Source organism: Maniola hyperantus, chromosome 24 (genome assembly GCF_902806685.2).
Source record: "Maniola hyperantus chromosome 24, iAphHyp1.2, whole genome shotgun sequence".
Lineage (NCBI taxonomy): Eukaryota > Metazoa > Arthropoda > Insecta > Lepidoptera > Nymphalidae > Maniola > Maniola hyperantus.
Genome location: NC_048559.1, coordinates 5392006 through 5404587, shown reverse-complemented (window position 1 = coordinate 5404587; position 12582 = coordinate 5392006). Strand labels below are relative to the sequence as shown.

Genomic DNA, 12582 nt, shown 5'->3' with positions numbered 1-12582 from the left:
TTTGGTGCCGGTGCCAATTAGCTTTATCTGCGCAAATCGTTTAGACTTTATATTTTTATGAGACTCCACAATGGCACCTCATTGGCACCGACCCCAAAAAATATTATTATGGAACTATATTAACTCTTGTATACATAATATATTCGATAATAAATTAAATTATTTTTCAATTTGTGTATCGAAGTCGGTTTTTATTTTTTTTATAAAAAAAATTTATTTCACAATTTTTAGTGGTCCCATGGAATTATGCTATAACTGGTTAAAAATCTACTGTTTACTAAGCTATTACACTGATCGCGAGCAATTTACTCTTATCCGTTGAGGAGTTCCAGTATCTATCTTCGAAGATGTTCATCAGATCTTCACCAAATTTAAATGGGACCAACTTTGAAGTATACCCTTTCAAACAAAAAAAGAATTTTCAAAATCGGTCCAGGCGTCTTCGAGTAATCGGGGAACATACATAAAAAAATAAAATAAAAAAAAAAGATTCCGACGAATTGAGAACCTCCTCCTTTTTTTGAAGTCGGTTAAAAATACAATAGATTTAAGATGCTATAAAAATTCAAATAAGTTTCTGTTTCGGTTTCGGTTTCGGCCGTAACTGGGACCAAGACCGAAGGTTCGGTTTCGGTTTCGGTTTCGGCTGAAACTCCTGTTTCGGTCGGACACTATTTAAAACCCACAAACTTCACCTCTTTATAATATCAGAGTAAATCTGTATAGCAATCTTAACTAAGCTGAGTAAAGTAGGTTTTAGTATTGCAGGCGTTCACGAATCTCTAATCCATACTATTATTATAAATGTGAAAGTGTGTCTGTCTGTCTGTCTGTCTGCTAGCTTTTCGCGGCCCAACAGTTTAACCGATTTTGATGAAATTTGGTACAGAGTTAGTTTACATCCCGGGGAAGGACATAGGTAAAGTTTTTAAGTTTGATTGTAGGGGGTAATCTTTGGAACTACTGAATCGAATTTGAAAATTCTTTTACCAGTAGAAAGCTACATTATTCCTGAGTGACATAGGCTAAGTATATTTTATTTCCAAAAAAAATTGGAGATCCACTCTAAAATTGTTATAAGCTACCCGTGCGAAGCCGGGCGGGTCGCTAGGATTTCAAGAAATTCCAACGGAATTTTTATAAAATCTAAATCCACGTGGATGTAATCACGGACCTCACTTAGGTTGATGATGATGATCACTTTAATAAAAAAATATCGGATTGTATGAATATCGAGCTGAACCTTTTCAGGGTTCTGTACTTACCCAAAATGTATAATGGAGCCCCATTAATTTCACTCTGCTTTCTGTCTGCCAGTCAATCTGTCTGTCTGTCAGTCAGTCTGTCTGTCTGTCTGTTTGTCTGTCCGCATGTCACGGGTCTCTAGCTCCTAGACGAAATAATTTAAGTACTTACAAGCCTGAAATTTGGTGTAGAACGTTGACCAGAAACATAATATTGAATTAGAAAAGAATACCCGGCTGAGTTTATTGTGACCGTTTGGAACCCTCGTACTTAGCTTTAGTTTTAAGTTCGCGTAATACCTAATTAATATCACCACTATATCTTCCAAATCCAACAACCGACCATCAAAATATAATGTAATTTATTATCTACTTATTTTGAATAAATTATTTGAAATTCGATAAAAATAATTTAAATAAGTACATGAAATTTTTTCTTACCCTAGAATGTGAGATAAGATCATTGTTTAGAGCTCATTGAGTATCTATGTATTTCATACTTACATCTAAAATGTGTTTGTTCATATATAACCCGTTAACTAGAAGATTGGACCTGGCGTCGATTAAAAATTAAAAAAAAATTAAATAAGTAAGTAAGTAAGTAGTACGTGTATGTTCGCATCTTTGTCACTGATACACGTACTTACTACGAATTTTTGTCTGCCACTTGTTGAGCTTTTTTTTTAATTTTAATCGACGCCAGCTCCAATCTTTTAGTAAACGGGTTGTATGTACGGAACCCTAAAAAAGCGAGGCCCGACTAACGCTTGGCCAGTTTTTTTAGTTTTCATTCCGCCCTTTATCTGCAAAGTTTAAAGAGGGTGGCTTTTTCGAGGGGATGACGCGTTTATTGTAACAGGAATCCAATTAGTCGCCGCAACTGACGCCGGCTGAAAATATTATGGCGGCTTTTCCCGCCGACGACGTGCAGTCGCCATTTTTGTCTTTTTGCGTAGCTAGTATTATTTTAACTGTAGGTATTTAATATTATTGACACTTAGACCGGCCATACATGGACTGCTCGAGCGGTTAACCAGTGATCAACATACACGGACCCTTCTTGCAGTCAGAGTCAACCGCCCGAAGCAGTTGAGCTTGAGCGGTTCGTGTACCTATATACCTACGTACGTAGAAGTCTGTTGTTCAGAATGCAGTCGCAGCTTGAAGCAGTCCATCCTGACTGCTTCAAAAGGAGTGGCTGGCCCTAAAGGAGTTCAGAAAAATCAACCCCTAGAGGGATAAAAAAGTCTAAAGTAAATCTAGTTTATTATATTAGGTAGGTATATCGAAAATGAAAGAAAATTATGACCAAAAAGATTTGGAATCTAAATTATTATTAAAACCATAAAATCAGCGAAAAATATTATTAAAATGAATAAAATTAAAAACGTTGTTCTTTAAAATAACTAATTGAAACTAGGGTACAGTAGGTACCTACGCGGCCGAAACTGATGTGTACATCGACCTTTAGAACTTAGAAGGAGATAGCAGATTTGTAGAGCACTGTCTCTGTCGCTGATACCGACAAAACGTTATATTGGTACGAGTGACAGAAACAACGCAACGCTCTACAAAGCCGAAATGTCATTCTAAAGGCCGAAGTACATTATTTTAGGCCGCGTACCTACTGTTTAACCGTAATCTTAAGGTGACGCAGGCCGCTCAACCAAACCTATTTGCTTTTCACTTGACATTCTATGAGAAAGGTCTCTAGGCACGATGATTTTCACCGATATCAAGGGTTTAGGAAAAGTATTTTTGAGAAAAAACCACTGAATTTATGTTTGCAAAGTATAGTTATTTCAACTAATGAATAAATAAACTATGTCTAATCTTAAATTTCTTTAGAATTTTCATACCCCTAATCTTATTTATTTACGCTCAAAGTTGTCATAAATTTAGTGTTAAAACTTTTGAGGCTCGTAACTTTAAAATCAGTATTTTTATCAATGTTTCATATATTAATAAATCTAGATAATGACGAGATTAATCGATATAATACTTAATTTCGAGCGTACAGTATCAAATAATGTAGTAATTACCCTCTGTACACGCCACAACTTATAATGTGCACAGTAAAATAATACTTCAGGTCACTGGTATTATGGTTGTTTATTTACTGACAACTGCAAACTTCGAACAACAACAATTTTTACTTGCCTCGACATAATATGTTTCCTTACACTATGAACTTTAAAATGTCTTAGCAGATTATACATTCCGCCCACCATGAACCAATGGTTCATAAGTATTCTGCGTAACAACTCTAGAGCTTAACAATTATCGTGAATAATCTCTAGTCCATGGTGGCTCTATAGAATAGCGCATACTAAAATTAAAAAAAATAACAGAAATTGACAAACTCAAACTTAACTAACACTAGAAAGCACTATAATCTTATAACTCTACAAAATACACAATTAAATTACAAAACTATAAAATTATTCACATCCAAGATGGTTCTAATCGAGTGACTTAATCAGTAACAGGGAGAATACAAATCTTAGAAACTGGTCTTTTAATGATAGTGCCTTTGCATCTTAAGCTTATCACCCGTGTAACATTGTCCGAAACAGTATGCTTGTCAACGATTACCTCGTAGAACCACTCTCAGTGAAACAGTCTCCAATTCTAGATTCGGAAGAGTGGCGAGTCCAACGATAACGGTGTAGAAACTGAGTCATTTTGAGTGGGTGCCATCTACGGAAACCACTGATGTTAAACTTCTCATAATTGGCATCTGGAACGAGCAAAGTGGCTCTCCTACCAGAAAACGTCCAGTTGTCCACGGGAACGGATCACTTAACGTTGACAATGGCCTCGAAAAGAACTTAACTTGAAAATAACTGATAGACTTCTGTAACGCTTCATTCATCTCCTGACGAGTTAGACAAGCTGGGAAATTAGTACTTCGGGGGCTTTGGTCACTTCACAATATTCTTGAGAAAGCAACAGCTCTAATTAGTTTTCGAAGCATTGAGAATCTCGTAAAGAAGTTTCGTTTAACTCAACACTCTCTACTGTATAGCAAATCTTTCTTGGCTTCTCTTCTAATTTGGTATCTTGGCATTCTTCATGTGGACTGTAATTTATGTTAACTTCACTTAGCCAAGAGGGACCTTTCTTCCACAAGTTTAAACTATCGTAATCCTTGACACCCTTTGATGCGCTATCGGCAGGGTTGTCTTTTGACTGAACATGTTCAGACCGGTAAGTAACCCATTCTTTTCTCCTTGTTACTGGAACATGTATTGGTGGGAGTTGGACACTGTATTCAAACTCGTCGGTGCTACTATTCCAGGTAAGTTCTAATACCTTCTGTATAGCTTCCGTTTCTTTTCCTGTGCCTATTTCTAACTTCTTGCTTCTTCTAACTTCTGCTTCCCTTTCACCTCTTCCCTTTCCTATTTTCTCTATGAACTCCTTACTACTACTTGCCCATTTCTGTAGTTCAAATCCTCCTTTCTTACAGGTTGGGTTGTCGTCTCGAGAAGGAAGCTTCACCACGCAACGTCCACAATCACCTCTGGTCAAGGTGTTAGTAAAAATCTCCTCGCATCTCCGTCCATCGTCAGTTAGCATTTTCTCCTTAGAACAAACATCGTCTGATTCTAGCTCCCAGAATTTTCTCAGTAAATTGTTTTCATTACTTTGGATGTGCATGCTGACAACGATATTGTTTTCTTGCTGCGCCTCAGATTCTTGAAGACCTGAGTGAATCTGACCAGATAAGATCCATCCCAACTGAGTGTTTTGGGCTAAGGGAAACCCGGGAGGACCCTTGATGAGACCATCAATTAAAATCTGGCTATACACATCTGCGCCAAGCAACAAATCTATTTTATTTGGTGTATCAAACTTCGGATCCGCTAATTTTAACCCAATTAAATCTGGGCATAATTGAACGGTTGCCTTCTTAAAGGGAAGAAAAGATGTCAGTTTACTAAGCACATGAGCCTTAACAACTAAAGTGTATTCCGGATCGTGAATAGACTTCAATCTGAATTCCACCATGTACATCGAAGCTAAAGACTCGTCCTGATTGCCAATTCCTGAGATGTAAGTCTTATTTGGAATTTTTCTTAGTCCCAATGCTTGGACGGTTGACTCCGAGATTAAGGAAGCCGTTGAACCTTGATCCAACAAGCATCTCACAACTAAATCAGTACCACCTGTTCTCGACTCAACCTTAGCAAGAGCTGTAGCCAATAGGACTTGACTATGTACATTTGAGCAACAGGTAACTATATCGCTTTGTGATGTAGTTGCTGAGGAAACAAATACACCATTATCGCTGAACTCTACATTCTTCGATTCTATCTTCTCCGACTCTACCTTCTCTGACTCTACCTTCTCTGACTCTACTTTTTCCGACTCTACATTCTCCGTTGCTTGAGGGTGAAGTAGAGAATGATGTTTTCTTCTACAAACTCTACATCTAGAGGATTGACGGCATGAAAAAACAGGATGGTTCTGGCCCATACAGTTGAAACACAGCCTACTAGTTCGGACAAAGTCATGCCGGGTATTATAATCCATCTTCGCAAAATCTTTACAATTTATTAATTTATGATCGCCTCTACAATATTGACAGATAACCTTGGACTGATTGGATGTATTAAAACCATTAAAATTCGCTACATGAGAAACATTGACCTTATTGTTTACAATAGAAGGCTTAGGCTTAGCATTCAAAAATTCTAGAGATCTAAACTTGTGTTCAAGAAACTCTTTAAAAACAGACAAAGTGGGCAATTCATTTGACTCATTTGCCTTTGATTCCCATTGCTTCCTGGACTCAGGATCCAGCTTTTGACTCACAATATAAATAATAATAATGTCCCAGTTACTAATGTCTATCTCTATATTTTGTAGAGCACTAAGGCATTCGTTCATATTGTCTGATAATTCTCTAATGGCACTAGACGATTCATTTTGCAAAGTTTTCTGACTCATGAAACGCCGTAAAATGTTGTTAGCTAAATATTGTTTATTATTGTAACGATTAGTTAACTGAGTCCAGCAAACACTATAATTTTTATCAGTAATGGGAACATGTCTTAAAAGCTGCTCTGCTTCTCCAGACAAATGACTCTTAAGATAATGTAGTTTCTGAACGTCATCCAATTTAGGATTGTTGTGTATTAATGAAGTAAAAAGATCTCTAAAACTTGTCCACTCTAGGTACTTTCCAGAAAACTTCGGTATGGAAATCTCAGGCAATTTAACAAAGTATTTAGATTTACTATCTTCACTTGATAACTTTACTGACTCTACAGATGATTCGCGTTTGCCTTTTAATTTTAATAACATTTCTTTTAATTCAGTTTTATAATCTAAATATGATGTCAATGAGAAAAATTTGCTCGTTTCAAAATTTTTATTTATTAAATATTTGGCTCGGTTATTCTGGAATAATATTGGCATCAAATTGGCACTTATTCGCGAAATACCCCGTGGTATTATTTTCACGCCTGATATGCGATACTAACAGCACTTTTTGTTTCAGGGGCCTCAACGGGCAGCGCCTGCTCTGCAGGCCTCCTGGTTGCCGCTGTCGGGGCTCCGCGCGCTTATAGACGCTATTGTGTAGTGTTTTAGTGTTTTTATTTTTACGTGTTTCGAAGTATGAACCCCAGTGCTTCTCAAGGTGAATACCTAGAATGCCCCCACTGTAGCGATGGCAGGCAGTTTAAGGGTCGCAAAGGCCTTAATATTCACATCGCACGTTGTCACGGACCGCCTACACGGCCTCTTACTTGCCCAAATTTGATGTGCGATCAAACCCAATCAGGAAGCGATAACCAGGTACCATTTGAAATTTTATTATCCAAATACAGTCAAAATATTCCATTAATAAAACGCATTCCGCGAGGAGCTAGGATATCGTTAGCTAGATCCTTATCACATACAATCCAAAATGTGCTATCAAATTCACTTTTAGATTGGCAAAACCTCTTTTTTTTTGCATATAGACATTTCTATGTTAATAAGTCAGAAATCGGGTCGCTATGTACAAAATTAAAAAAAAAATAGTTTGGCTGATCGCGTTTTTTCCAATCCCTGACTGCTCATTTCGAACACAAAATTACAATTTGAAGAAAATTGTGGAAAACAAGGTTATGGATGGGGAACGCCGCCCGCATTTTGTTTTCTAGTGATACACTGGCTCCATTCAATGATATAACGCTGGAAGCCTTACGTGACAAGCATCCCTTACCAAATACCGATTCTGTGCTGCCAGATCCACCTTCTAACACTTCTTATTTACAGATAAAGGATGAAGAAACTTACGCTGCGATAATGTCGTTTTCTAGTGGCTCTGCTGGTGGCATGGACGGCATAACGCCACAACATCTTAAGGATCTTGTGGGAGTTACTGCTGGGGACGCCGGCAAGGCGCTACTGAGCGACATTACCAGACTATGTAATTTCATGTTATCTGGCGAGGTAAATTCATCCTTTCTACCATTCCTTTATGGCGCGAGGCTTTGTGCTTTCAATAAGAAAGATGGTGGCATCCGTCCCATCGCTGTTGGCTGTACTTTTCGCCGTTTGGCGTCAAAATTAGCGTGTAGTCACATAGTCTCTACCCTAAAGGATAAATTCCAACCTATTCAAGTTGGATTCGGCAGTAAAGGAGGTTGTGAAGCAGCAGTTCATTCGGCTCGTACTTTCTTAACGAATGGCGAGGTTGAGGTACTGCTGAAAGTAGATGTAAAGAATGCTTTTAATTCTTTGGACAGGGCAACTTTGCTGACAGAAGTCTCAACGCAACTTCCTGAAATTTACCCATATGTTTGGCAATGTTACAGCTCTGCTTCTAAATTATTCTTTGGAGATAGCGATATTAAGTCTTCTGTAGGCGTTCAGCAGGGGGATCCTTTAGGTCCGGCCCTGTTCAGCTTAGGGATCCATAACCATATCTCAAATTTAACATCTAAATTTAACATATGGTATCTTGATGATGGAACCATTGGGGGCAACGTGGATGACGTTCTAAAAGATCTTAATCATATTAAGCAACAGTTTGGGAAAATTGGTTTAGAACTTAATTTTTCGAAATGCGAATTGTTTTTTACAGAAAAACTGTCGCAAGAAAGAATTCTATTGGCCTCTGAATTATTCAATGAAATTTCACCTAATATTAAAATACTTGATAAACGTTCACTTTGCCTTCTCGGTGCTCCTCTTTATAATGAATCCATACAACCACTCTTGGATCAAAAAGTCAGAACATTTTCGGCTAATACCGACAAATTGGGCACTCTAAATTCTCACATTGCATTTTCGATCCTAAAATATTGCCTTTTGTACCTAAATTAATTTACATTCTCCGCGCGAGCCCAATTTGGAAATTTCATGGACTACTCGATAACATGGATGCCACCCTTAAAAGTACACTAGAACAAATTCTAAATTTAACTTTTGATGAGCACTCCTGGAACCAAGCAACTTTACCGGTCAAGTACGGTGGCATCGGCGTGAGGAAAATTTCCAGTGTAGCTCTTCCGGCTTTTCTGTCCTCTGTGCATAGTATAAAAGAGCTTAGCTCTCAAATTCTCAAATCCAATTCATCATTGACCTATGCCACAGAGGCCCTAGAGAGTTGGAAGGTCAGATGTCCCAATGTCGACATCCCGAAGGAACGTACTACACAAAAACTTTGGGATTTGCCATTGGTTCAACTGACACATACGAATTTGGTTCAAAATCTTACAAGTGACAGAGATCGTGCCAGGCTTCTAGCATTATCCGAAAAGGAATCTGGGTATTGGCTGCATGCCTTGCCATCAAAAAATCTCGGCACACTTTTAGATAACGAAAGTTTTCGTGTGGCTCTAGGTCTCAGATTGGGAACACCACTGTGCCATCAGCACAGATGTCCGTGTGGAAAAGAGGTTGATAAATTTGGAATCCACGGACTCTCTTGCCAAAGGAGCTCCGGTAGGCTGTTTAGGCATGGCTCTCTTAACGATACAATTAAAAGAGCTCTTGCCACCATAAATATTCCTGCGCTCATTGAGCCGGCAGGGATTAGTCGGGATGATGGCAAGAGACCTGATGGATTGACGCTGGTTCCCTGGGAACGGGGACGGGCGCTAATGTGGGACGCAACTTGCGTTGACACATTGGCCCCGTGTCATATCAGGAAGACAGCATCAAGACCGGGAGCCGCAGCAGAAACAGCTGAAAACGGCAAGCGGCGCAAGTATGCCTCTCTTATAGAGAGTTACATTTTTGTGCCGTTTGCCGTGGAGACCCTGGGGCCATGGAGTCTTAGTGCTAAAAATTTTTTACGAGACATTTCACCGCGATTAATAGCCTCAACTGGTGACAGAAGGGCTGGCTCATTTTTTGCGCAGCGGATCAGCCTGGCTGTCCAGCGCGGAAATGCAGCCAGTATTCTTGGCACCATTCCACGCGGTCATGATTTATATAGTAATTAGATAAGGCTAGCTTTAAGTTTTATTGTATTAAAAAAAAAAAAAAAAAAAAAAAAAAAAACATACATCTAAATATATTTCTTCCGTTGTATCATATATTGAATTTTTAAAATAACTAGACGTTTCCAATTCTTTCTTAGTAACTTCTGTAATTATTTGTCTATGCACATCCATAAACATTTGCCATTGATTCTCTAAAGCCTCCAAACGCGTCTCTACATATGAAACCGTGATACGATCTTTAGGTGATTTCCTAAAGTTGACTTTAGCCTTAGAGATAAGCTCCTTATTATCCTCCTGAAGTTTATCGAAAACTTCCATGGCTATGATATGTAGCGCGTAAACAAATAATTAATGAGAAATTTTTAAACTTAAACAAAGAAAATTTTAAACTAATCGACAAATAAATTTAAACATAAAACACAAGTTAAAGTTCAATTTTTAAAAAATCACAAGTCCAAAATAGACCGCAAATATTTTACAAGTTAGAATTCAACATAGAAAATTTCACAAGTCCATATTATAACTTAACTAATTCTATGTTCCAATATCGAAAATTTTCTAAGTGTTTGAGAATTAGGGACATAGACGAAATTTGGGCATGGATTCCCCGTCACTTCACTTTTCTTCGAGAATTAGTCTATGTCCATGCACTAGCTTTAATTTGTTAAAGTTAATTGCTTCTTTGACTTAAGGTCCAATTTTGCTCGAATTTATTTCTTTGACTGAAGGTCCAAATTAGCTTGACAAATGAATAATTAATAAAGTACTCACAATTTATCACGGCACACTTCACTCACTATATTCCGCACCAACTTCGCACTCCTGGTCGGCCCGTGTTGTCATCGGGTCCTCGTGACGTCCTCGGTTGATCTGCCCTCTCGCTCCACCACTGGCCGCTGACGTCACAGCCTGGTCTTTATCTTCACTCTTCAGGCTGAAACCCCTGGCTCCAATCTCCAGGGGTGACACCATCGATGACAATCCGCCACCACGTCGATGCCGACTAGGTTGTACAAACCACCAACCCTATAATCCGATATATCCGGATCGCAGGAACATTTTGTACACGCCACAACTTATAATGTGCACAGTAAAATAATAATAATAATAATAAATAATTTATTTATTTAGGAAGAATATGTACATTTTACAATAAGTTTAGGTGTAATCATAAACTTTAAATCATAAGTTTTTCCGTACACCAATGCCGTCGACAGTAGATAGGTACACGTAGCACATTAATTTAATGGTATAATACTTAAAGCTAAATAACAATACTTACTTATATAAACTAACAACATTGAACTAAATGTAGGTTATTTTAAACTAAATATACTTAGTAGGTAAAAACACAATCATTAAATTTATAGATAAATGTAGGTAGGTAAGAAAAAGTTCGTTATTTATATCACAGCGGAATAGTAACACAATATGACGAGCGTAAGACGCTCACTCACACTACGGTAGGAGTAATAGTGTTCTGTGCACACTCCTTCGTGTATGATGTTTAAATTCTGGTACAGGGTGATTATTTTATTTAAGTGCAATATATCCATTAATATTTTGCTAATGTGTGATTGATTTTGGTGAATGTTATTGGCAAGTTATTAGTATTATTAGTAAGTTTAGTTATTAGTATTATTAGTAACTATAAAGTAGTAGTATAAGTTAGGTATTAGTTTTATTAGTAAGTGATAGTTATAGATGGTATTCTTTTAATTCATAGAGTACTTATTTATAAATTCGATATTAATTGATATTGATGACATGTTTTAAAGTTTAATTATTGTATTTCGATATTATAATTTGTTGATAGTATTCTTTTAGTTTAAATTTTATATTTTTACGATTTATGACGTCGGTGAGTGACTTTGGAAGCTGGTTAATTAGGTTAGGTACGACGTAATTTAGCCTTCTTTTTCCATATAAGTTGTTATATTTAGGTAATAGGAGTTTAGGGTAGTCAATTCTTCGGGCTGAATATGGGATCTGTACTTTTCTTAAGTCTTCATTAAAATATTGTTCATGTAATAATGTCAGTTCTGTTTTTTCATGTACAGGTATTATTTTGCAGAAAGCAAATAGCTTACGGTAGTCATCTTTATAGGCTAATTTTATTTTATTTGGAACTATTTGCTTTAGGATCCGCATTTGAAGTGCAAATATTTTATCAAGATGAGTTTTGTACGTTCTTCCGTAGCTTGACAATCCGTAGGATATAACTGATTCAGCCAAAGATGTGTACAGTAATAACAGTGTTTTGTATGGTATTTTGTATTTTATTAGAGAAAATTTAGCTAGAATTCCTCTAAGCCTGTCGCACACATGGTTAACGTGGTCTATCCAGTTGAGTCGATTGTCAATCACAAGCCCAAGGTATGTGTGCTTGTCGACTACGTCGATTGCATCACATGTACAAGGTGTTCGATTGTTAGCGGTGTTCACATGGAGGCAATGGTGATTATGTGCTATTAGTTTAGGCTTATACGAGCTTCTATTTTGGCTAGTACTAATGTATATTACCTTAGTTTTGCTGGCATTGAGCACCAATCCAGAGTCATGTGACCATTTTGCCAGCGTGTCAAAATCATCTTGAAGTAGCGTGAGCGCCTCTTCTATATTGCCGGCCGCAGCGACGAGGCAAGTGTCATCAGCAAATTGGTAGATCTCACACTTTTTTATGATATTGGGAAGACTATTTACGTAGGTAAGGTAGTGCAGGGGTCCCAGTACAGAACCTTGAGCCGTTCCTTCCGTTACCTGAACTGGAAAACTATCAGCGTCACCAACCCTTACCCTGTATGATCTTTCTTGAAGATAGTTTTCACACCATGTGAGTAGCTTACCTCGTATTCCGCTGTCCTCCAAGCTTTTCAGTAGGTTCTTAT

The 12582-nt window shown here is 37.6% G+C and overlaps 1 protein-coding gene across 1 annotated transcript; it reads right to left on the bottom strand.

The window, feature by feature from the left end:
* Positions 1-3456: 3456 nt before the first annotated feature.
* LOC138404015 (uncharacterized) lies at positions 3457-10751 on the bottom strand. Its single transcript, XM_069506746.1, has 2 exons — positions 9758-10751; positions 3457-6653 (listed from the first exon to the last, which is right to left on the bottom strand). Exons 1-2 carry the CDS (start codon positions 10010-10012, stop codon positions 4206-4208), a joined length of 2703 nt encoding a protein of 900 aa, XP_069362847.1. The 5' UTR covers positions 10013-10751; the 3' UTR covers positions 3457-4205.
* Between the last annotated feature and the right edge of the window lie 1831 nt (positions 10752-12582).

Coding starts and splice junctions, on each gene's coding strand:
- LOC138404015 (XM_069506746.1), bottom strand. CDS start 10,012: ATGGAAGTTTTCGATAAACTTCAGGAGGATAATAAGGAGCTTATCTCT. Junction 6,654..9,757: donor CGGAAGAAATATATTTAGAT/GTATGTTTTTTT, acceptor ATATTATTCCAG/AATAACCGAGCCAAATATTT.